The 27,498-nt window shown below is 32.1% G+C and overlaps 2 protein-coding genes across 2 annotated transcripts in view; one reads left to right on the forward strand and one right to left on the reverse strand.

Moving 5' to 3' along the window:
• Positions 1-3,864, forward strand: part of LOC140451822 (splicing factor C9orf78) — a 20,514-nt gene extending 16,650 nt beyond the window's left edge. The window contains exon 3 of the mRNA XM_072545714.1: positions 3,383-3,864. Coding sequence (XP_072401815.1) covers positions 3,383-3,596 — 214 coding nt within the window. The 3' untranslated portion in view covers positions 3,597-3,864. The remainder of the gene's footprint in view (positions 1-3,382) is intronic.
• Positions 3,783-27,405, reverse strand: LOC140451809 (beta-catenin-like protein 1). The gene is made up of 7 exons (XM_072545677.1): positions 27,258-27,405; positions 26,928-27,134; positions 24,479-24,733; positions 18,896-19,251; positions 11,096-11,268; positions 6,731-7,153; positions 3,783-4,068 (listed from the first exon to the last, which is right to left on the reverse strand). Exons 1-7 carry the CDS (start codon positions 27,285-27,287, stop codon positions 3,839-3,841), a joined length of 1,674 nt encoding a protein of 557 aa, XP_072401778.1. The 5' UTR covers positions 27,288-27,405; the 3' UTR covers positions 3,783-3,838.
• Between the last annotated feature and the right edge of the window lie 93 nt (positions 27,406-27,498).

A 27,498-nucleotide genomic window follows, 5' to 3' on the forward strand; every position in this document is an offset into this window, starting at 1 on the left:
TCAGTTTATATAATAATTAAATTTACTTCTTCTTTATTGGCTTTACAACTCAGGGTGAATCTTCGCCGCATCCACTAACCCTTCATCGTCTTCCATTTCTCATTGTTGTACCCCAATCCTAGATAAATCGTTCAACATCATCCTTCTATCTTTTTCTAGGACGACTTACTGATCTACCGTCTGGTCTCTCAAAAAACACTGTCTTCCTCTGATGTTACCACATGATCTGCCCATCTTATCCGGTTAGCTTTTATATGTCTGACGATGTTTTCAGTACTATACAGAATCACCAATTCAGCATTGCGGCGCCTTGTCCACTCTCCTGTTAATTCATCTTTTTGAGGTCCAAATATCATTCTGAGAACCTTCCTTTCAAATACCAGCAGCTTATTTATTTCTCGCTGATGTACAGTTTTTCTTTTTAGCAGCTTAGATATTAATAATGATAATAGGGAGTGAATGCTCCATTCCCCGCAGTTATCCTTGCTCTGACCTCTTTTTGTATGTGATTATCGTCCCCAAATATTCAAACTCTTTTACTACTTCGAAGTTGTGATCATTAATAGTTATGTTCTGCCTAACTCTTGGTTTTGGATATTTGGTTACTAGCATGTATTTCGTCTTCTCTTCATTTATTGGAAGATCCAGACTACTTGTTTTATTATATATTAAATTTACTATTAAATTATATTTATTTATATTTTATTATAATTTAATATTTCGTTTGAATTTGACAGGTTTGTCAGAACGTCAGACGTAAACAACGTATGCTTTAATACGTCAACGAGCGGCGTTATTTATAAATAAATTATAAATTATTTGAATATAAAAAAATTGTTTACAATATAAATAATAAAATTACTTTATTCAATTTTAAAAATGTTATTTAAATTTTAAAAATATAGAAAACATAGTATAAAGCTTCGCGCTAGTCTACTGTACCGCGTATTGTACCATATTTTTTTAGATGTCCCAGTATGCACCACATAGATATTCCCCAATATGAACCATTCCACGAAAAATAAATACTCATTACTTAAAATAGACAATACATAAAACAAATGTTCACTGGCCTATCTAATCTTTAATGTTATAACCTCAACATATTAAATAGGGTTTTAAAATTTATACAATTAAAACAGTTATAAACGAAATTGTGTGACTCTTATTGTAGAAATGGCATACAATTACTTACTTTTTTATTGAAAATATTAAATATTTCTCTTATTATTTGTCAGAAACAGCAAATTAATCACAAACAAAACGGGTATGAATAGATGACTCGAGAGTGGATATCATCATGCGTCAAGGCCTTTCATTCCTGGTGGAATGTTTGCCAAGCTTACTTAGAGCTGTTTGATTTTCTCACCGCGTTAGTATTGTCAAAGTTTGTTTATGACTTGGCTTTCTTTACAATTTTCTTCTAATTATTTCGATCTGTGCATAGTTTCCTTCAGCTTCTCACTTTCAGAATGTGGATATCTCTTATGACCTGGTCCTTCTATCTCCCTCTAGGTCTTCCTCTCAGTCTTTCAGTTTCTGGCTTCCATCTGGTGAACTTCTTAATCAGTAGGTTGTTTTTCCTTCTCTCTATGTGTCCAAGTTATCTCAGTATCTCCGTTTAATAAATCTAACTATATCTTCTTCCTTCATTATGTCTCTTATTTCATGATTCATTGGTATTGGAATAAATATACTGTTTGATTTAATAGTTGATTCATTTTTTAAGAATAATTTATTGCTACTTTGACTTTTTTTGTTTCTGTGGAATTATTTGGGAACTCGTTCTTTGCTGGTTTTTGTTGAATTCATTACTGTTATCATCATCATCATGGTGTTACAGACCTTAAAGGGTCTCGACCTTTCTCACCATTCTGCTATGACCCGTGCGTGGATTTTCCAGTTGGCAACACCGATCTTCTCAGTATCCTATGTTACCCCGTCTATCCGCTCAGCTTTTATCTACCCCTTCTTCTCATTCGCACCTGATTCGCTGTTATGATGAATATCTTTTATCATGTTCGATTGCGGGGCCCGGGCTACATGTCCTGCCCACTGCAGACGGTTTCGTTTGATTGTTTGATTTCGTTTCAAACTTTTCCACCGAATGCTTATAGATATTCTGCAGTTCAAAGTTATATCTACGCCTTCATATTCTGTTCTCACAGATCGCTCCAAATATCTTGCATTACTGTTATTAGTTCTTTAATTTTGAATTAGCCTGGATGCTTGTACCAATAATTTCGGAGATTTCTTGCTTAGTATACATATATTTCTGTTTTTACGGTTCTATCCAGATGATTTTTGGTTTTCTTTTGTGTCACATTTTTCCTAACCCCATTGTCTTCAATTTTCATCTCATGATAACTTCCATCACTCCCAAAGCTCACATTACTTCTTTACTCCATGTCTGCTACTTAGCATCTAATTAATGTTATATTTCTTTATATTATGATCCTTTGAATTCACCTCTTTTGGCGTCTTTGTCTCTTGAATGTGGTTGTGGTTTTCAAAAAACTCAAAAAAAATAAAGAGCAATGTTTTGTGCCATTCATACTGTATATATTTATTTGAGACGGTGATAAAAATATCAGGTATATGAACTGAAGAATCACTGAATTGATCAAAAATTATATGTTAAAGTTTTGTGCAGAGAAAGAATGTAATAATACCAGAGCAAAATATTGAAGAAAAAATCCTCCTACTGAATAAACAAATGGATTTATATCCTGTACAGTAGAAAAATACAGAAAAAAATTACCATTGGGCCATTACCATAATCTGATGTCAGTAGCAATAAGTTTCATCTACTTATGTAATGTATGTATCTGTATAAAATACTATAAATGTCAGTAGGTATACAGATTACTGTACCATTTTAATGGAGTTGTACCAGGTACTCCTAAATTAATATTCGAAGAGTAGATTATTCACGGAAGTTCATAAACTTGAAACAACCAAAATAGACATATTTATGTTCGAAGAAATTATATTTAATACACAACACAATATACTCTATTTGGTTCGCTAAAGATTTTCGTTGAGTATACTATTTTTTATTAATTCTTTACCTTAGATATTGGATAATCTAGGATTTTTAAAGCCAGATCTGCCCTAGTCTGAGTAAATATTACTTATTGAAATTCTAAGGCAGTTGACAAATAATTATAGGGAATTTCCCAAGTATCGAGTATCAAGTTTGTAATTAAATTTCGTATTGTATTTAAATAGTTTTTATGTCTATAATTAAACACATTTTAGACTTTCGACTCATTTGAAATAATGTCTATAGTGAATTATCAACATACGCTGTTTTATATTTTATTATCAAAATTACAAAAACTTTGCTCAAATTAAGATATTTTCATTGTTAAATTTTTAGGTTATTGTGGGAAAAACAAAATAAGAAAGATGGACCCTCACAGTTTGTTCCATCCAACATGGCTGTAAATTTTGTACAACATAATAGGTTTAATATAGGAGCGACTGAAATTCCGCCAAAGAAAGCTAAAATCGAGGAAAAACCGAAGAAAAAGGATGAAAAAGCCACTGACGACTATCATTATGAAAGATTCAAAAAACAGTTTAAAAGATAATGCTAAATATTTTTAAATATAGTTTAATCACAGATACAATAAAATTTATTTAAAACTAGACTAATACATTTGTAGCTAAATTGGAAAATATACGTTTTCTCTACCCAAAGTGTTTCAACATTAGAATACTCTGAGTGTTGGAACCAAATGCTTTAGTCTTGTTCCTAGGAGTATTAAATGACGTCATTAATTATAAATATTTATTTTTTTTTTCTAAATTATTACAAACCTAAGACATTACATTAAAACTTATCTACTAAGTTCAAAATATGTTGTTGTTCTTGATCTTTCCATTCTTTATCGCCCTCCTCTCCTAAATTACCAGCATATTCCCTCATGATATGTCTAATGGTTTTCAATGAGGCACCTCGAAGATTCAAAATTTGCATGACCCTGTGCTTTATGCTTCCAGGTCCCGCTGCACATACTTCTACAATGATGTAGTCTACTAGCTGAAGGGTAAACAAACCACCTACAAGTTTTAAAGTTTTTTTATTAGAGCCATTTTGCAAGTTTAAGTTTTTAATATATTGTAGAAGAAATAAAAATTATAAGCTAATCACAAATCCTATATTAGTTTATTAGTTAACAAATTAATTAGACAAAAAAAAATTCGTGATTGCGGAATACACAGTAAAATTTTTCGATACACATTTTGTAGGATAATGGAGAAAGTAAACAATCCAGTTAATTTCTATAATTTTCGTACCTATCAATTAATCCATATAGTCTCATACAATATACGAAAAAGATAATTCTTTTGTCACTAACCACATAAACAGCGACAACCGTTTTCGCCAGAAAATTTGTAAGATATTAAACTACTCAATTCACTTAGGGCCACGATAACATCGATTTTTTTTATTGTACATAGTCGCATCAACCTCTGAGCAGTGGCGGCTTTTGGGGGTAGGCAGGATAGGCCGGGCCTACCCAATAATTTTAAGAGCTTTAAAATTGAAAAACATATATTCAAAAATTATGTTAATGCATGTAAATAACTATTAAATGTACTAAATCACTCAATACATTAGCGTCCGTTAAAACAACTATGTTATTATATTACCACAGAAAGCATCGAATCGTATTCAGGCATTTTAAATATCATTAATAGGCCCGATCGGATGTTTGTAGTAAAAAAGTTTTATAGTCGGGAATATATTGCTTTTTCGAATGTTTTTGAGAATGATGGAAGAAGGCTTATCGGTCTATAGTTCTCCGTCTTAGTAACGTCACCCTTTTTATGCAGTGGCTTGCATGGCATTTTTTACATGCTTTATTTTTCTGTACAGGTTCCGGCGTTGCATTTGCCATAAATTGATTTATTTCGTTAGAAAGCACCTGAGGGTCGCCCTCTAAACAGAAATTACCTTGATTTTTTGAATTACCCTTAATCTCTTTTACCGTTCTTATAACAATTTTTTCGAGATTGAGTAAGTAAAGAATTGTATTTGCGTTTTTCTGTCCTTTTGACATTTATATTCCATTGTAATAAATAAGATATTTTTAATTAAATGTTAAGCTCCTGGTATAACTCACTCGACGTATTTGTGTCGGGTTCTTCATTCTCGTATTTGAGTTTTCCAAGCTGTTTCGTCAGTTTTTTTAACTTTGTACAGTTCAATTTTAATGGGCGCTCAGATGTATATGAATAGATTTTGGAAAAGAGTTGTATTAATGCTTAAGTGTCTGAGGTATATTTATTTGTAACACTAATAACATCTTTCACTCCTTGAAGGTTTTCAAATAAATCAACTATTTCCTCTAAGGTTAATATTTTTCTTCGGAATTGAATAATTCTTTAATTGGTTGAAATGGGTTGACATGTGTTGTCAAATGACATTGATGAAAATAGTTTTAGCCCTAAAGTTAAAAGTTCTTTCTCTAGTATCTTATGAGGGATAGTATGAAATATATTAGATATTAAGAGTCTTTCACTAGAAGTTATTAGTTTACGGACTTGAATTTGTGTATTGTTTACAGTGATGAAACCTCCATTGTTTAAAAAAAATCATCTACGACTTGTTTGCTTGAAAAATAAATACAGATACGATTGTTGGTGATTCTTGACGAAAAAAGAATATGTTTTGGACTAACTAAAGAACCTATCGATAATAAGTATTCTTCTAATTTGACATTATTGAGAGAATTGAAAACTATTGCTTGTAGTTTGGATGGATAGATTAGTTCTTGTTGTTTACTGGCTGCAGCTGAGTAAGATAAGGTAGTGACGTAGATTGTGATAATTCATTGTTATTTTAAGTAACATCAAATTCCATTTTTAATCACCATTTGTTTATTATAAATACGGATCTGATCCACTTCAAGTTTTGATGATTACCTTTAATGACAAAAACTGGTGTTTTTGAGATTCTGTTATTACGGATTACTTTATTAATGATAAAATATATACTCACAGATTTTGTTTCTTCAATGCACAATGAAAACACTGTAATACTGTATGGTTAGCGTAGTGTAAGAATTTTATGATTGTTTTTACTCTTTAAATTTAATGATTTAAACGAATCAGTCAAATAGCGTGTATGCTTATTCGATATCGGTGCCGGACTCTCCCGATACCGTGTAAAAGATCTCAACAGTGTTCAATTATTGTGATACCTAAGTATACAGTATGAGTGAATGGTCCACAGGGGATGTGAGAACTGAATAAAAATTTAGTAGTAATAAAAATTCGGATTACAGTACCGAGGATTATAAATAATAAAAATATTGAATTTTAATTCATTACATCTAACAATAAAAACACTAAAAACTTGTGTTTTCAACACTTTCAAAATTAATTTTAAATTATTATCACTACAGCTGTTTCGGCCGTATGAATTCTGAATGACCAACTTAAGACAAACAGTTCTCGCCTCCTCAACTTATTCAGTTAAAGACTATAAAGTGTAAAGACATACCAAGAATAGATTACTTGAGAAAGGGACTCTACAGAAACAGCTCTAGTGATAATAAATTAAAATAAATTTTGTGAAAGTTTTGAAAACACAAGTTTTCAGTGTTTTTAATTGTTAGATAAAATGAATCTCCATCAAGTAATGGTTGAATCCTACATTTAATTCATTACTTATTTTAATGTTGATATGATATTAACTCTAATTAGTCTTATTTACCTTCAAGTCTTTTTAAATAAACTGCATCTTCTTCTTCCTTGTCTTCTTCGATAGTGTCGTCAATAGCTTCAATTTTTTCCAAATACTTAAAATGTAATTCAAGTAACCGGTCTACTTTCTCGTGGTCGTTTTCTGTAAATTTACTGACTAATCTCTGTCTTTGAGAGCCTCTGCAGTTTCTCAACATCGAAGCTATTATGGAACACACATGCTCTTCGTGTTCTTCGGTGGACAATACTTTTCTTCTGTTCTTCTTAGGTGTCTTCATGAATAATGGAAAGATAGTACGGAGACCAAGAATATCTACAAATTTATTACAGTTGTCTTTACCTTGAGGACCTGACATAGCATAATCTAATACTTTTAGGGAGCCATTTCTGGAGGTCTTCTTTTCTCTTAACATCAGATTCATTAGCTGTAAGCCTATAAAATTTGCAAAATTTAAAATACTTGCTGAGGTAATATAGAGAAAAAATACAAAAGTTTAGGTATGATTGAAATACGCAAGAAAAAAGGAACCGGAAAGGGAGGAGCGATCTGTTATCACAACTGCAGTTTCTGTTCTAGTAATGAAGAAAATTTCCTTCGAAGATTCTTCCATTATTAAATAAAAGGAGGAGGAAGAAATATACATCTTCGTCTTCTTTAGGTGCCGTGTCCGTGTTCAGACGTTAGCCATCATCATGTTTACAATTTCCTGAAATCTTCTGTATCGGCTGCTGCGCGACATAATTCTTCTACTGTGGTACCACACCATCGTCTAATATTCTGCCGTCTTAACATGAAAAGTCCTATCTGCAAAATTTGGTAAAATGACTTTATTGGCTCACGGCATTCGTAAACATATTATCTATGTATGTACAAAATGAAATTGTCCTATAAGCGTCTTAAGTGCCTTATTATATACCTAAATGGTTTGTCCTAACTGACTAAAAAGCCATGTTTACTAATATAAATTGTCCTATCTCACATATACTAAGAAAAATTGTCCGTTTTGACTTTAAAAATGCAGTTAGGACTATTTAAGCTAGTATTTTATACTGAGCGGCATCATTTAGGACAATTTTTGCCTAGTATGATATAAGCATGTGTGTAACATAACTTCAAATAATTAATTAAAAAGGGGATTTTAAGGAAAGGGGAAACAAAAATTTTTTATTGTCAGACATTGGGAATACTCTCATGCTTTTTGGTATTTTAAGTAAAGATATTGTGAGAAATGGATGAAGGGTAAGTTTAATAATGTTACCTTAGGTATAAGCAATAACTGATCGTAATTATTGTTTGTAGTAGTAGCAAAAGATATAGACGCACATGCGTCAATATTTTCTGGTTGTAGCAATGCAGCATGTAGTAGCCAGAACAGCGATAGGTGTAAACGTATGGTATTTAGCCAAAAGCGAGAATGATCCAGATTATGCACCTGGGACGTCCAATAAATTCGATAATAATATAAATGGAAATGAGTCGGATTCTAGTTTCGAATCTAACTATTATCATTTATGTTACATATATTAGGATGTAAATTGTGTACTAAGTTTTAAAACTTCTTCTTCTTTTTATATAGACATGACTCTGTCTGTTTTTCAATGTACCTCCAGTAAGTTACCGTTTCATTGTTTTCGTGGTCTTCCAACTGATTGTCTTCTTATTGGGGAACCGTCTCTTGCCGTATTTACTACTCTATTTGTTGTCATTCGGCTTGTATGATCGTTCCATTCTACTCTTCTATTTCTTACACAGTTCTTACTTTGTCTGATGTACCTCACCTTGCATATACATTGTATCTCTGTACTCTGTATCTTATCTTAGCTCTATCACATAGTGTTTTGCCATCAATGTTTCTAAGTGTTTTCATCTCTTCTGTTTCTAACATCCCCTTTGTCCTCTCTGTGTCATGTCTTGTTTCTGCTGCGTATGCCATTATTGGTCTGATGACTGTTTTGTAAATTTTGTCGTTCATTTCTTTTCCGATATTTTTATTTCTTCATATTGTTTCATTCAGGCAGCATGCGGCACTGTTTGCTCTATTCACTTGAACTTCCTTTTCAGTTTCGAGCTTTCCGTAGCTAGATAATGTGATGCCTAGATATTTAAACTCCATCACTTCTCCTATTATCTTACCTTCCAGCTCCAATTTACATCTTAGTAAATTTGCTGTTGTAAGCATGCATTTTGTCTTTTTTGGGTAAATTAACATTTTTCTGGCGATTATATTAAATTGGTGCAGCTTAAGTTGTAAATCATCTTCACTTTGAGAGATCAGTATTGCGTCGTCTACATAGTAGATTATTTTAAGTTGTTTTTCTACCATTTGGTATCCTTTTTTAGTTATTTCATCCATAATCAGGTTAAATAATAAAGGACTCATAGAATATCCCTGCCTTATCCCATTGCCAGTTACAATAGGGTCGGTTAGTTCTTCTACTTTTATTGTGTTTTTTTGGTAGATATTTTTGATCGTTTTGATTATTCCTGGAGGTATTTCTCTTGCGTACAGTAAGTGGATAACGTCTTTTAGTTTAACCCAGTCAAATGCCTTCTTAAGGTTCACGAAACATAGATATGCCGGTTTGTTGTATTCTAATGATTTCTCTTGCATTTGCCTCATTATAAATATAGCGTCGATGCATAATCTTCCCGACCTAAATCCTTGTGGTTCTTCTGGCTGTGTTATAATTTCATTCAGTTTATTTGTTATCACTTTGGTTGTTAATTTTAGTGTTGTGTTTCATAAATTAATTCCCATTCCCTTGATCTCCATTCTTGAGGAATACTATTTTTTGTTCTATTATTTTATAAAACTTAGTATAATAAAATTAAAAGTGTTCAGTTAATTTGAATTTTAGTTTTATTTAGGACAATTTTAGTAAGTAATACAAAAAAACGTACTTCAGATACACTAAGCTAAATTGTCCTAAGTGGCAATTTAATCAAAAATCGACTAATCTGGAAAGAATAAAACAAAATTCTGACTAGCAATTAAATTCTATTCTCTGACATAATATATAAAATAAAACATAAAGACTTCTTTAAATTACCAAGCGTTATACAATGAAAAGAAACAAAAACTTGATTTTCTCAAAACCTAAATTTTGCAGATAGGACCTTTCATGTTAGGACGGCAGTATTACGCTGCCATGAAAATTTCTTTCGACCAATCTATCTCTTTCCTTCCACTTTTCCTTGTATTATAAGGCGAAGTAAATGGTATTTAGGTCCTCTAATATGGCCGAAGTAATCTGTTCTTCTTCTCTTTATAATGTTTGTGAGCAAGCGTTCTGAATTCATCATTTTAAGAATATCTCCATTGGAAGGTGCGAAACCCATGATATTTTTAGGATCCGTCGATGGCACCACAGTTCGAATGCTTCTAATTTGTTAAGCATTGTGGTTTTTAATGTCCATGTCTCACAACCAATATGCTAATAGGCTAATAGATGCTATTTTGGGCTTAATCTCCTTTTTAAATCTACAGTTATATCAAGAAATTATAAAAATAATTCATCGATAGAAGTTTAAACGTTGTTAGCCATGTAATCAGCAAGAGGGAAGGGAATATTACAAAGCGAATCATTGGATGTTTCATTTAATTGGGAGGAGAGAGTTAGTTGCGTTAGTGCAAAATTTAGAGTGTGATTAGGCTTTTTACAAAAGAAAGATTCCAGTTTATCCATTGATATAAAGATTCGATGCCGAGTATTTTTCAGGGATTATTAGTATGGAAGTTTGTAGCGAAAAATCATTATTTTCAGGAATTATATAAGTCAAAGTCCGGAAGCTCATTGCCTGAGCATGGATTATCGTGCCCCATCTGACATAAGAAATGGACGTGACAGCAGATCCGTGGAAGATAGGTATAAGCAAATACGAACTTGAGCAATGCGTGGCGTACAACGGACATATTTGGGAGAGATAATGGTGCTAATTGCTTTAATGTAATAAAAAATGACACGGGTTAGGAATAGAGGGCATTGATGGTGGTTTGGATTTATTGTTTAGAGTAAACTGTAGCATAGGATCGATAATATACGCTTCTGGTGGATGATGCATTGTAAGGTTGAGATTAACATATGCACTGGGGTTCGTCCGTTGCGATTCTGGGTACCAAAATCGCAGACATTGGAAGGGCTAGAAAGTTATTCAAGTGTACAGTGAATATATAAAGATTAGTTCGAGAAAAGGTTATTTACTCCTGGACTATCAAGACTTCTTCTCATGAACTATAATTAAATACTCATTAATTTTACCTGTTCGGTAAATACATACTATCGATAAAGCAACCAAGACACGACCGCTCTCATAGAAGGCTAATTTGCGAATTAGAAAAATAATTAAAGCATTAATATCAAATAAAATACAAACCTTCTCCTTTTAAAAACCGTTCTCTATTTGGAAATACCATCAATGCACTACATAAACAGTCAAATAAGTTTTCCATTAGTTCATGCTCTTCAGAACTAGTAGGATCGTGTCTTTTATAAAAGGCCAGTTGTTGTAATAGAGTATCAATTCCGTCCATGTCTCCCAATGCTAATCTGAAAACAATATTTCTTTATATATATATATATATATATATAAATAAACCCACCACAGTGCTGAGTGTGACTCATGTTACATCGGTCAGACAGGGAGATCACTGAGAGGGCGTCTTACGACACACCGCAGTGATATCAACTTATCTAAGCATACTTTGCTCTTGCCAAGCATGCTATTAACTCTAAGCACAAAGTGAACTTTAATGAATTTAAGATTCTTGGCAATGAACGCAATCTCGTCAAAAGACAGTTTTTGGAAATGAGAAAAAGAGAACTGACATTAGTAACTTGAGCCAAATTAGGCTCAATATGTTGTTTACTTTAAATTGTCCCCCAAGTTGTTTTTTTATCATATTTTCATATTTAATAATTTCAAATAAAAATAAAATAAAATAACTTTTTCTTTCTTTATTTAACTTAGATTCGTTCAACTTACATTTTATTAATAATTTTGTCAATATTACATTTACATATATTAAGTAATTGTTTTTTGATTGACTTGTTTAGTAAAATTTTTTAATTGAAACTTATTCATAGAATCTTTTTCATTCACAGTTCCAAATGCTATGAACCTTGGACTGTGGAAGTTGAATCAATCTTCACCTGTTGGCTGGCTAATCAGTCACAACGTAGATTTTATAATATATGATATTTTGGATTGACCTCGCTTGCTTTGTTCATTGGTTTTCTCAACCAATCACTGGGGGGAAAATGGTGATCTCAACCACCATTTCCTTTCATTTTTTGGCTTTTTAATGACAAGTTGTCACCCAAATTTAACATATTCTTTAAATGTACCGCTCTATTGCACTAGAGGTTGGTATTTCGCCTTGCTGTTCTGTCATATTTTGACCTCAAGGCCACTGTCTTTTCACGTTGTTGGCGTGGGTATTACACCTGTTACTTTCATTTACCTGCGGCACCTAGTAAGCTAAAGACTGGTAACTTCATTTTATTTTAAATATTATATTTCAATCTTAATCTATTCAATAATGTTACCTAATGTCAAAATTAAATTTAACTGATAATATACTGTTGGAAGTGCATCTTATGATCTTTCTAGTTCTCTACATATTAATATTAATGTTTTTTCCTTAAGTTTTTTACAAAAATTTTTTATATACATGTATGATTATCACATGTTCCTTTGCTGTGCTGACTTTGTTAATTTGTAAACTGTACCTAGTTTCAATTAATTGTTTATACATCTTGATCTCAAAATGTCCATTGTCGTAAGCTTTTTCACACATTTAATATCATTGACTGCTACATGTCTTTTTAATGCAACACACATGTAATAACTTTTCTATGGATGTTTGGTTTTTCATATTGTTCTTTTTAGATAAACTGATGATGCTTTCTGAGTAGAAAGCGAAACGTCTTCAATAAATAGATGAAGTAGCCACCTTCTTTGTCTTTTATTTCTCCACTTTGACCGAAAAACCCACCATTCTTCGAGTGTTCCTTAATTTATATTGGATTGACGGTCGTACTCCTTTTCTCGATATATATATATATATATATATATATATATATATATATATATATATATATATATATTATATAAGAATATATATATTAATAATATAAGAAATTATATTATTTACAAACAAAAATATTATTTACTTCAAAAACTAATTACATTTCGTAATTAGATTACAGATGTTCTACTGCAATATGACATCGAAAAATCCACATAGAGTATAATTTACATAATAATTTACTTATAAAAAATTCACAACGAATGTGAATCCCATACTTCGTTTGTCATTGACTTAATTTGCTAGTTTCTAAACCTACACGACACTCTAAATAAAATTAATTAAATAATTTTAGGTTATAATGTTTAGGGTATAATAACTGAGAACACATACTTATTTTCTTTTATCCTATTTAGGTTAGTAAAAATCTAATTTTGTTTCCAGTCTATTTGTTATTATTCTTGTGAATAACTTGTAGAAGTGGTCTAACAGGCTTATGGGTCGGTAATACTCGAGGTGTGTTGGATCGCCCTTTTTGTGTAATAAAATGGTAAGTGCACTGTGCCATCTTGTAGGTATTTCACTTTGGTGTAGACATAAGTTAAACAATTTTTTTATATTCTCTTAAAGTCTGTCTCCGACAATCTTTACGGCTTCTATAACGGTATTATTTTCTCCTGGCGATTTATTTCTTTTCATTTTCTTCAGTGCGTTCCTTATTTCGTCTGTTGATATATCAGGCATCAATTCTGATCCTTGGTTGACTAAACTTTTTCCTGAATTTTCTAACTTTTCTGTTAGTTGCTCATCATTGTTTTGTTGACTTCTGTATAAAAATCTTCTACTACCCTTAGTAATTCACCTCTGTTGGTGATGATATTTTCATCTTTATCCTTTAATTTCATTATTTCTTTTTTACCATTTTTCAATTTTGAGAACTGAGACTCTTGTTAGTTTCAATCCCTTGTTGGATTTATTCACTTTCGGTTGTCCATCCTAATATATTTTTGTATTCTTTTACTTATCTCTCTAAGTTCGTGATGTTTTTTTGTTTCTATTACTTTGCATTTTTCTCCTCTTCCATTAATGCTTGTGTTTGAAGACTTATTCTTTCGTTATTTGATTTCTTTTGGCTTTCCTCTATAGCTTCTATTATAATGTCATTCAGGGTGTTGATATTTGTATTCTTGTTGCTTTAGAGAATGCTGTTGATGTGTTCTTCAAATACATTTATATTATTGGGCTCTGTCCAGGTATGTGTAAGTTTCCTTTTGATCATGCGATATCTCTCCTTCCCAAGGTCTATTTCTAACGACGCTTTCACCATTCTGTGCTCGCTACCTGTTCAGGACTGTAACATCTATAAAGATTTGCTTCTTGTCAGTGATCATAAAACCGATCTCATTCTTAGTTTTTCCATTCGGACTCTGCCACGTCCATCTCCGATGTTCTTTTTTGTAAAAGAAGCTGTTCATTTGGAACATATTCTTTTCGAGCAGGAAACTAAGTAAAGTTTCACCGCGCTCGTTCCTGTTACCCAAACCAAATTTTCCCAGTGTCTGTCTCATCTGCCTTTCTCCCCGTTTTAGCGTTGAAGTCACCACATATTATGGTAAAGTGTGCTTTTGTATCGTTTAGGGTGTAAAACAAAAAAGTCTTATAATATTTTTTTGTAAAGTCAATCGTTTTCAAAAAAAAAAAATATTAATTTTAATTCATTTGATTACTGTCCACTGAAAAGTAAATACAGCCGGTAACGTTGCGCTCCTTGTTATACTTCGTTAATGACTGTGAATCAGCTATCATGAATCATCGATCTTTAGGCATAATATTATGTATTGACACTGATAACAGTGATAGAGAAAAAGCATATTTGCTTTTCTTAAATATCTAATAATTACGGTTTGTATAGGTACTGTTTTAACTTACATGAAAAATTATTATTACAATATAATGTTCGAAGTAAACGCCATTCGCACGGATACATGCATTTATTCGGCGAAGCCAACTTATTAGCGTAAGTATTTCAATAGTTCAATTTCATCCTGGATACTAATGATTTTAGATGCCCCAAAAATAAAAATCCATAATATTGCATTCCGGCGTTCTGGGTGGCCACAGAAAGTGTCCATTTCTACCAATTCAACGACGAAGATAAGTTAGGGATGTCGAGGAACTTTTTAATGTATGGTAAAATGTGCTGCGTCCCCGTCATGAAGAAATCACATTTCACAGAGTATTTGTATTTAATCTTCTAGGAAGTTCGTATGTCCAAGCAGATGATTACAAATAATGCCAGCCCATAAATTTATATTATTATTTTTTTTAATTTGTACAGCGTATAGCATACGAGTTTTCATCATTCCACATGTGGTAATTGTGAAAATTAGCACACAATTTTCCGTAAAACAAGCTTCATCTGCACACAACACTTTGCACGGAAATTCGGGTTCTCTGGAGATTTTGTTTTGAAACCATCTACAAAACCTTAATCTTCGATGTAAATCGCATTGGTGTTAATCTTGTACTCGTTGGTAATGGTAAGGATGTAATAGTTGTTCCGTAAATGTCTTATGAACAATGTTTTTAGAAATACCAACGATTCTAGCCACAGATCGAGTACTTATTTTTGGATTATTACTGACTATAATATCCAAAATCGCATATTTTGCATTTAGTCTATGATTACTTCTACTTATTCTACTTAACGTAGTCTAACAAGGAGCGTAACGTAGCGATTCCGCTAATTTTTTTTATTTTAGACTTTTTTGTTGGTATTTACACTGTTGGGCAAATGTTTACTCAAAACTTCCCTTTTGAGCTTATACCGTGTGGAAGAAAAAAAATGTTTTTCTTAGCTTGAGACACCCTGTAGGGAGAATACATCAAAACCATGTTGCAGTCTCATGTTTGTAGACATTTTATTTTTTTAATTTCCCTCTCTTTAAAAACAAAGAAAATAGATGGTTTTACTCTTTAACATGTATTTTACCAAAAACAATGCTAAGTAAATTAACAATAAAAAATAACAACAGTTAATAAAACTTTAAAAACAGAAAGAAACAACCTAAAGTAATATCGCGTAATTCTCCCTTTACTTTAACAGCCTCACATAGCCTAGGCATGTTGGATATTAAACATGCTATTTGATTTTGGTCTATGGAATTTCAGAATAGTCATAGTTTCTATATATACGTATATATTGTCATACCTTTTCTTTCCCAACCAAAGAAAAATAAATAAAATATCCATCGGAATAAAATTTTAAGATATCGTTATAAACAAAAATGTATATAGTAATTTAAGATAAGATTTAGTGTAGATAAGAATAGAAATTTGTTTGGCAAACGACCTTTTTCCGTTTCAAACAAAATTATCAAAAAAACCTTTGTTTAGAATTAGAAGACATTTTACCTGTCTTAGTTAATCTTTTCATTGTTTGTATAGTCGAGTATTAAATGACCATATTCTAATCTTTTGAAATATGTATAAATTGTGTATTGACAAAACCAATTTTAAAGTAAGCTATTTAGTTTTTCTCTGAAACCGAAATTAGGCTTTTCCAAAATCATGGTAAACACAATTTGAGCTTTTGATTGGACGGTCGTTTTTAAAGGGGAATTTGTGAGCCGATCAGGAGACCGGAGGAGTTAGTTATATTTTGGTCATCGAAAGGAAACAGTCGTTTGTCTCAAGATAGGGTGTGGTTCGTGAGTTTGGATACCGGCGTAACGAAAAGAAGTGAATAGTTTGCGGAAGGAGATAACAAGTAGATTAAAAGAGGTCCTTGTATCTACCGTGGGCATTTTATAAAGTATATGTGAAAGTATTCTTACGGCATCAAGTTGACAAAAGGAGGTCCTGGTGTCATAAATAAGTAGCTGAGTTTGGAGAAGTGAATCAGGTGTTTTTTGTGTAGTCTGCAGGAGGTTTGCAGAGACGTTAAGAAGGAGCCGAGGTGCCAAAGAGGAGAGATCACATCGTTGAGGAGACTGGACTTTTCTGGGTATGTTCCAACATACAACTCAAGAAGAAAATAAGCTGTAAGTGTTTGTACAATTGAATTTTATATCTGTGAAGGATCGGTTTGACATCATGGTCATTAGCATTCAAATTTAACAACTGAGGTTTTGTTAGGCTAATCCAAAGTTTAAAGTTTTGTTGTTTCTTGTTTCAAGTAAAGAAAATTTTAAGTAAAATTGGTTAACGTAATATAAATGTATGTAGCTTTATAATCTTATTATTATAAAAATTTGATTTATTTTCTTGTATGCTGATTGATAAGATAACGACAGAATTTAATAATTGTTTTATTCGTTCATATAAAATAAAGAAACGTAAATCTTTGTAATATAATATATTTGTATTCTTATCCTTTCTTCTCTCTCCTGATAAAAGACAACTAGAAAATCTTTTGAATCCATCGAACACAGGTAATATAAGGATTATTTTACTTTTGATAACAAATAAGTTATAATTCTTTTTTATTGGCTCAATAAACTAAGATTAAAGTCAAAATAAACAATCATAACAATATATATATATATATATATATATATATATATATATATATATATATATATATATATATATATATATATGGGATAAGTCTACCGACAATATCTCATACATGTTTAGTAGGATTCATGTCAGGACTGTGAGGGGGCTAATTTAATGTCTGAATATTTACCTCACTTAACACCGCATAACGACATGCGCTAAGTGAGGCCTATTTCCTATAAAATGAACAACGTTCTCATAGAAATAAAATTTCTGTAATGTACTTTTCGGACTTTAAAGAGCCTCGACACCAAATCCGTTCTTGCTGTCAAGGAAATTCCAGCCCAAAACATCACAGAGCCTCCATTAAACAACCTCGTATGTCTTATGTTGCACTCTTCATACCGCTCACCTGGTCAATGAATAACTCTTAAGCATCGATCAGAACTGTTATTACAAGTAAAGGATGAAACACGAAATATTAAACAAAAAGAGAACTCAAACGATTTCTACTTAGCGAAACCGAATTCAAATCTTAACCACTGTGTTTCCTAAAATTTGCGAAACAAACAGCTGGATAAATTACTCGGCAAGGGAATCTAAAATTGCATTCCACAAGTCGTTCATCCTGGTCAAAATTCGTAGTGAATTCAGTTTCTGGTACTTCAAACGAAGTAAATAACAAAACAGAATGACGGTATTAGATTTTTGTTTTGATACAGTGCAGCGACAACCGCTGATACGTATTTCGACCTCCTTAGGTCTCGTCAGAACGGTATAGTCACTGCTCTGAACCAAAACAAAAATCTCTCCCGTCCTAGACAATAGTTATTAAAATAACTATATACGGACGTAACTACGCCATCTAAAAACAAAAAGAGAAATCCAACGATTTCTACTTGGCGAAACCGAATTCAAATCTTAACCACTGTGTTTCCTCAAATTTGCGAAACAAACAGCTGGATAAATTACTCGGCAAGGGAATCTAAAATTGCATTCCACAAGCTGTTCATCCTGGTCAAAATTCGTAGTGAATTCAGTTTCTGGTACTTCAAACGAAGTAAATAACAAAACAGAATGACGGTATTAGATTTTTGTTTTGATACAGTGCAGCGACGATACAGTGTCTGGTACGAAATATTAGTTTACGTTATGTTTCTTTCTGTTTTTAAACTTTCGTTAACTGTTATTTTTTATTGTAAATTTAGTATTGTTTCAATAAATATTTATTGTTATTGTTTCAGTTAAAAAACATGTTAAATAATAAAACAGTCTATTTTCTTTGTTTTTAAAGATATCTATCTTAATCTAAGATATCTAAGATATTTAATTTAAACGATTTCGATTTTGTATCTTGTCCTCCCTACAGGGTGTCTTAAACTTAACATAAGAAACACATTTTTTTTCTTTTACCCGGTATAAGCCCAAAATAAAAGTTTGAGTAAACCCTTACCCACTGTAAATACCAAAGAAAAAGTCTAAAATAATAAAAAAATTATCCGTAAATTCATTCACGAGAAAATCAACTATCAAAATGAGCATAATTTTTGGTGGTGCAAAACTTTTGCGGTTAAGTTTATTTGGGTATCAAAAATTAAGAAAACGGGAATAATAATTGTTGTAAGAACAATAAATATTTAACTCACCTATTTTTTTCGTTATTTTGTAATAATATAGACAAGATTTCACAAACATAGAGCTTATTGGGATCAAAAGGAGACTTCAATTTCAGCCTTTTCAGTAACCAAGCTAAAAGTCCCTGTTTTGTGGCTTCGTTTATTATTTCTGAGCTCAATTCAGTCAAGTTTTCAATTATAGATAACGTATTATGAACACCATCTGCTTCTTCTTTTACAGTTTCATCAAGACGTTCTAAATTTTGAACTAATAAGGCAATGATTTGATGATCTAGTAAAGATTCTATTAAAGCCTCCGTACCTTCTTCTGATTCGTTGAGACTATCCACATCCGTAAGTTCTTGGAGGAGTTCTACAGTGGCAACCTATAAAAACCATAATATTTTCACCAAAAACCGAATATACAAAAAAAAGACAATAAGGGCCCTAAATATTATAATTACAAGATAATTAAAATGAAATAAAAAAAAACTAAAAGTAAACCATTAAAAAAAAGAGTTAAAGAAAGAAGAATCTCATCTCGTGACTCATGAAAAACTGAGGGTTTGATTTTTTATAATTATTTGAAGAAGTCGTCACTTTGTGTTCGTTGCGATATTGTGAAAAAGCTGAGTATCGTATCAAAAAATGTTCTACAGATAAAATAATCTAAACGCTACAATATTTAAAACGAGACTTGTGAATTGATCAATAAGCAAAAAAGTTATTACAAATTTATTAATTGTTATTATCTTTTTTTTTATGAATAATACGAAACTTTCCCAAATTCCGAATTTCTACTTTTAAATTATGTGTTAAAGATGGGCTCGATCGGTACAGTAGTTTTTTTTTAAATTCTAATTGTTAATCCGGATTTTATATAACAAAAGATCATTTTCAAATAGCCAGTTCCTGCGGACTGAGTAACAAATAAACTATGCATATTGATCTCATTTCCTTCTTAAGGCCTTAAAATATCTTGAGTTTAAAAAGTAAGAATATTTTGAAATGTACTTAATAATTTTTATTTGATAGATAATAACATTTTTTGCATTATGAAGAAGTAAAAAAAAGATGGTACTGTAGGCGGTACAGTAGACTAGCGCGAAGCTTCATACTATGTTTCCTGTATTTTTTAAATTTAAATATTTTTAAAATTGAATAAAGTAATTTTATTAATTATTTATTATCTATATTTTAAACAAATTATATGATATTGAAATAATTCAATAATTTATTATGTTTGCTCCTAATGCCACCTGTTAACATATTAACAAAGCATACATTTACGGTTTACTTCTGATAGACCTGTCAAATTCAGGCGAAATATTAAATTAACAATAGAATATAGATACATATCATTTGATATTCAATTAAATTATAAATAAACTAAATAATATCTATGAAAATAATAATTGTATTATTTTGCTCACAGACCAACCAGTGGCACATAATAGACCAGATCTCATACTATGTATTTATTTATACATACTATGCATACCCATACTAGTTAACAAACTTACTAGACAGACAACACTAATAGGTGTGGCGATAAACTCGGTTCGCTAATCCCAGTCCGAACTGTCTAGTGAATTTAGTAATTATTTTTTTGCGAAGTTAGTTACTTTTTGACAGACTAAAAGTGGCTGGAAATTACTATACAACCAAGCACCCGTACTCATAGCCAATATTAATAGTAAACAAACTAAATAGTAAATAAAATAGAAGTTTGCAAATTACCGACAATCAATATTTATTTATCTGCACCATATAATAAATAGTTATGTTAAATTATAACAACTAAATATATATTTTTTAAATATATACTACCCAAAATTTGATGGGTTTAGTATACACTTCGACTATTTAGAATAATTCTTCTTTTTTTAAAGAAAGAAGTCTGTAATAGCAGGATACTTGAGCTATTCATACTGAGAAGTAGGAATTGTTGTGTTGTAGGTTTCCGACAATGAATCTGTCAAAATTTGTCCGAGCTAAGCGAATGGAGTTTACCTAACAGTAACAATATGCATGTTAAATACAATAAAAAATCGCCAAGTGTAGATATCTGGAATTACAAATAAAGAGACAACGGAGAACGGAAAGTACTCAGATGATACCTATTATTCTATCTACTACTGGAGTTATTCCGAAGAGCCTTTTAGAGAACACCTTTCATAATGAACATCTATATACGACTATGCAAAAAGCATTACTGCTCTCAACATCTAGATGCGTAAAAAAATTTTTGGGAGATACTCCGATATACCAAGGCACCTAGGGCTCGATAACACGGAAAGATCCCACCAGAGCTAAATCCTTTTGATACCATAGGTATCGGGGATGAGTGAGTTTTCCCCTTAGAGGGAGTGTGAGCCATATAGGTAAATCTGGAACTGAATGAGAAAATTTCTTCTAGTTGTCTTGTTATTTAACACATTATCTGCCGTATTATATATAAAGAACAAAATTGTTCTGCATGCCAGTGAAAGACAGTGGTACCTCGACATACGAGTGTAATTCGTTCCGTTTTGTTGAGTGTTTTTAAATAAGAAAAATGTATTTAAAAGAAGAAAAATTTATTTATAAGTAACAAAAAATACATACATATTCTGTAAAAACATAAGAAAAAGTGAAGTGCTTACGGAAGCTCTTTTTTTCGTCAGTGGTCTTCGCTTTTTTCGTCACACTTTGCTCATTTTCATCTGCAGATCGTTTAAAAAAACTGTCCAAGGAGGTTTGTTTCTTTCTCCCTTTCAGAATATTGAGGAAATGTGTTAGGCAAGTTTCGTTGAACAACACCGATGCACGACCATTGTAACTTTTTCGGGGTGATTTTTATCCACGAACTCTGCAACTTTCTCCCCACATTCCCAGGATCTCCTTTATATCTCTTGTAGAGACAACATCTTCCAATTCTGGCTCCTCTTTAAAACTAATTTTTTGTTGAACCACCATATGCTGCTGCGAATGTAGTTCGTCTAACTTCTCGGTTGTCAGCTTCTGAGACTGTTTCTCAACAAGTTCATTCACATCTCTTTCATCCACCTCCAGACCTATGGATTTTCCAAGAGAAACAATCTCATCTACCACTGACACTTCAGTTTCCAGTACTTCGCAGGCCCTTTCATCTACAGCCTCAGGCCACAGCTTCTTTTATGCAGAGGTTAAGGTCCTTGTTGTAACACCTAGCCAGGCCTGCTCAATAATTCTTAGGCATATTACTATGTTAAAGTGGTCCTTCCAGAACTCTCGAAGGGTAAGGTTTGTGTTCTCCGACACCTCACGGCAGCGCCGAAAAATGTGCTTGGTATACAACTTCATAAAACTAGAAATCACTTGCTGATCCATGGGCTGCAAGATAGGAGTGGCTGGTAGATAGAGAATCTTTATAAACTTGAACTCTTGGAGTAAATAATCTTCGAGATTTGGTGAGTGAGAAGGGGCATTATCGAGGACAAGAAGGATATGCAAGGGTAGGTTGTTTTTCTGTAGATATTTTTAACAGAAGGGGCAAACACCAGGTTTATCCACTCCTCAAAGAATTTCCTGGTGACCCATGCCTTTGGATTTGCCCTCCACATAACTGCCAGTTTTTCTTTTAAAATCATATGTGACAAAGGCTCTGGGAATTTTATGAATGGTTCACTAGAAGAGGTTTGATTTTACAGTCGCCATCGCATTGGCGCAAAGTAGTAGAGTTAATCTATCTTTCATAGGTTTGTGACCTGGCATCATCTTTTCCTCTGCCGTTATGTAAGTCCTATTCGGCATCTTTTTCCAGAAAAGCCCTGTCTCGCCACAGTTGAAGACTTGCTGGGAGATGTATTCTTTGGCTTCTATCAGTTCGGAAAACGTTTTGATGTAAACCTCAGCTGCTTTCATATCCGATCTTGCTGCCCTTTTCTAAAGTTGTCAAACCAGCCCCGACTGGCTTTAAACGAGTCTTCCGATTCATCATTTGTGAGAGTGTGTGGGATCTGCTTCAGCAAATCTTCGTAAATCGCTCGTGCCTTCTCACATATGATGCTTTGTGTTAAGGTTCCTCCTTGAAGCTGCTTCTCTGTCACCCACACCATTAGTAGTTTCTCCATCTTTTCATAAAGAGAAGTCCGGAGCTTAGAAATTATTATAACGCCCTTAGCTGGCATTATACCATTTATCACCTACTTCCGTTTAAGTACAGTACATATCATTGATGTGGTACATCCGTACATCTTCGCCAAGTCAGTTATTTGTACACCTTGCTCATGCTTTTCAATGATTTCACGTTTCAGTTCAATAGACACCATCTCCTTCTTCGAACCCATGGTTGTAAAAATAAATGTAATATTAAAGTACAAAAAGCAAAAAACGCGAACCCAACTTATCAACAATACTTCGAAAATGAGGGAAACAAGCAAAGTAGAGACAGGTCTATAGTAAAAATTTACACAGTGTAAATTACACCGACATCGAAAGTGCAATATGGTTAGTATTAGAATCTGAATTTTTGTCAGATTTAACTTCCAATGACCATTTAATTTGTCAGTCCAAGTAATAGTCACCTACAGACCAGTAAAATGATCTTTATGGCGAGTCCATAAAGATCTATTACCACTAAAACTATCTTTTATTTACAAAGCAAATTAGAAGTAGTCAAATAAGAGGTATGAATTTGAATAAAAACCGATTTGTCGTAATTCAAGTGTTGCTCTCATCTCAAAGCAAAATATCGCTCGCTCCGCGGCTCGTATCTCAAAATACTCATATTAGGACGCTCGTATATCGAGGTACCACTGTATATTTAATTAATACACTGGCAGATAGGATGCAATAAACCATCAAATAGATTGGAACAACACCACAGTCACATTAAAATTTTCGATTAAATAGACCTCGCTGACACTCAGAGCAACTTTTTTCTGGGTCACATAGACCAAGATGGCAGGCCATGTGTTAATGTTAAGAAAAATACACAATTTACCTAATGTTAAAAAAGTGAAAAATAAGTATTATATTAATAACTACTTATATTATCCTTGTTAATACAAATCTGTAGTCTTTCCTTTTTATTCCTAAAGTACATATTGTTCTACAGGCATCTAGCTTTTTTGTTTTAACCAACCTTAGAAATATTATAAACCACTTTAACTGCTGTTGTGTGTCCATTCATATAAGTTTTTTAATTATTACCCTCCACATTTTGGAGTATTTCAACTTTTTTCATAGTGTTATCTTTCACATTATAATTAATTGACATCTCAAGTTGGTGAATTTTACTGGTTCATTATTCCTTCCCATTATTTCATCACGTTTATTATAATAAAATCTTAAATTATGCTGAATGTTTGTATTCATACTATTTACAAACTTTCTTAAATTATTTTCCTATTATTTCTGAATTTTTATTTGTGAAGTTTATCTTGCTTGGGTCACACCAATATTAATAACATTCACAGAAAAGTCTAGTCTTAACTGTTTCTTTCCATGTTATTTTTAGCCTTCCCTTCCTGTTCCTTGCTGGAACTTGCTACTACATTGTTCTTAGGTTATGATTTTCATTTGAATTTAACAAAAGATTTTAGTAAAATAATTATACATAAGTAAACATTTTTTTCTAATAATACTTACAGCTATATCTGTATTGTCATGGGACAGCAATTCCAGTAAACTGGGTATAACTTGAAGTTTGACTAACAATGGATAATAATCAGGTGCAGTTGCCAATATTCGCATTTCTTGAAGAATTTCATGCAATTCTACTTCACTTTCCAAAAACTTTTCAGGAGAATCTGGAAATTTAATCCTCATTTCTCTGTTTTTTAAGCTTCTCTTTTCAAAATTTAGTACAATCTTCTTCAAAGCTGTTTCATCAATAATTTCACCCTAGAAGAACAAATACCTTAGGGAACAATACAATATTTTCTGCTACTAAAATCTTTTTCATAGACAAGGTTAAGATAAAATAAACAAATTCAGGAAACATAATGTCTGCATTGTATTGTTGTTGCAGATGCTTATCAGAAAGATTTGCACAAGATATAAGAATATAGACGCTTATAGAAGAATTGTTCACTGTTATTTTTGAAAGTCGGCAAAGGTTAAACAGGGTGGAACGCACGTTACAAACAAGAATGAGAGGTGGATAGAGGTGGATCAAGATTTTAGTACCACTAGGAGCAAAATATGAAAGAGTGGGGCAACAAATGCAACTTTAGATATTTTTATAATGTAGATGCCGCGTGGTCGTAGAATAGGATTAAATTTTTGCGTTTTATAAAATTTTTTAAAGAAAATAATATTATTTTAACTTTTAAGAAATTAATCTTTTTAGAAAAATTATTATGATTGAAATTTTTAATTGAAATATGTACAAATCTAAAAATAATATAATTAAAACGCTCTTCTTATAAACTATAAATAAAATTAATTAAAAGTCAATCACCGGGAGATAAAGCTCAAAAAATTGTAAGGTGTTTCGATCAAAAAACAATTCCTGATCTTGTTAGTACGCTAGAATTGCTTTTTAGCACATACACCAAAGAATTATTTTTTAAAATTTGAAAATTCGAAATTGTGAAGTATAATTTCGTATTTTTGAATTAAAAAATAAATAAGTAAGTCTTAAATAACGCCTCACTAGAGCTCAACAAAGGAAGATAAGAAAAAGGCAAAAATGGCTGCTGGGACATATACCATAGCAAATACTAAGAAATCCAAATCAGCAACACCCGACGATAAAAAGAGACTTCAGGAGAATACCATCACCCCCCTCGTAACAGAGTTGCTAAGAAACCAAGGTGCTCTAACAAGCAGACTAGGTCATAAAGCACCCTGACAAAAGTATTCAGAATGGTGGTAGCACCCAGACACCATCCTGATACTCAACTAGATCCTGCTCAGCTAATTTGATCATTAACAAACTGGAGCAAGCACTTGATGAGGCTCCTATCTGAGGTCAAAATGAACTTCTGCAGTTCCATAAAACATTTTTAGGGACCCTGTGGGTGAACTGTGTTAACAAGTATAAAAAAAAATGGACGACTGTGTGAATGTGAAGTGACGAAGTGGTGAAAACTATTGAGGGTCCGTGGGAGGGAGTAAACTTAAATATAATTGTTCCAAATAATATGCACAAGCGCCCCATGGTCCTCACCCGCATCCCCGAAAAAAAACTTGAATAAGAAACTATCAGGACCCATCTAAAGAGGCAAAATCAAGACCTTAACACAGAAGACTGGTTGGTAAAAAACAAATTGGGAAGCATGTCAAGCAGACCTGGAATATTGTTTAGGTAAGAGTTGGGTAAGATTAAAGGGACGATAAGGCATACAGTGAACGTAGATGTGGCCCCCGTACAATTTCATTTTCATGTCAGCGCTTAAAGATAACTGTCTTTAAGCGCTGTGAGGAATTTCAACAGGAAAGTACCTTGTGGAATGAAAATCTTGCAAATTAAAGGACAGAAATCAAAATTGTCTAAAAAGTTTGATGAAAAGTTCTAAGAAAATATTAAATTTTTGGTTGACAGAAGTTTTTTAAAAATGCTTGGTAAATTTTTGTTATAATAATAGAATAATAATAAAATAAAAAGTTATGTGACGGTTTTTCGTAGTGTTGGAACAAACCTATCTTTAATTCAAAGTTATTAAATATTTTTTACATGTAATAAAAAAAATAAATACTTACAATATTGTAAATATCGTACCTTTTTAAGTTTTAAAATTAAAAATTTAATATATTAAAAATAAAGATTTTTTGTGAAAACAACAAAAAAAAGACAGCTTGCAAATCAATGGCATCGAAATTTGATTACATGTAGAAGCATAATTTAAATAAATTGCTCCGTTCGTACTCCTTTCCCACTTCCCCCTAACTACATCATTCATGATGGTTTTAAGCAGACGGCCACTGTTTGAGTTTATGCAGTCACAACCGTTACCAAATCGCCCATTTGAACTGTCATTCTATAAGCGTCTATATTCTTTGGTATAACATAATATCACAAACACATTAGAACATAAAATATCAGATATACTTTATATTCAAAATGTATATTACATAAGAAGTTAACAATTACCTGAGTTTGTTCTGTTTCAACAAACTTAAGAATTTCTGCTCTCTCTTCTTCACTTATGTGATCCAAAGGTTGTGTTGATGGTGTAGGAGATATAGGTCTAGCCATTCTACTAGCTTTAGCTCTGGCTATTCTTCTCATTTTTCTGGTTCTTTCGGCCTCATCGTCCTCCTCGTCAATCTGTACTGGTCTTTTTAGAGCTTGAGGAGGCTACAAAAATATATTCCTTATAGTACTCTATAATGAAGTTTAAATTGGCATTACATGCCACAAGAAAGCAGTTTTAGAATATTTTTAAAATAAAGGTTCTTAAAATTTATATAAAAACATTACTTTATAATCCAACAGTTCTTCCACATCCATTTTTGCGACTTAAAAAATAATTAAGCAACTCAACAAATTGTACTTTAGTTAGATAGGTTAAAAACAATAAACGTCGACGTCATGTCAGTTCCAGTTCCTGTCGTTTCGTCTTCTCGTTCTTCTCCTCAACTTTTTTTATTGATACGAATATACCTCCACCAACCAGTTAAAATTATTTCAAAGTGATTATGTAATTATGTATTCTGCAGAA

This window comes from Diabrotica undecimpunctata, chromosome 1, assembly GCF_040954645.1.
Source record: "Diabrotica undecimpunctata isolate CICGRU chromosome 1, icDiaUnde3, whole genome shotgun sequence".
In the NCBI taxonomy this organism is placed as follows: Eukaryota; Metazoa; Arthropoda; class Insecta; order Coleoptera; family Chrysomelidae; genus Diabrotica; species Diabrotica undecimpunctata.

Excerpts from the sequence above, each read along its gene's own strand:
- LOC140451809 (XM_072545677.1), bottom strand. The coding sequence starts at position 27,287 with ATGGATGTGGAAGAACTGTTGGATTATAAA. Across the intron at positions 24,734-26,927 it reads TTGAAACAGAACAAACTCAG|GGTGAAATTATTGATGAAAC; the intron begins GTAATTGTTAAC and ends TTGTTCTTCTAG. Across the intron at positions 4,069-6,730 it reads TTATTTAAAAAGACTTGAAG|GTGGTTTGTTTACCCTTCAG; the intron begins GTAAATAAGACT and ends TAAAACTTGTAG.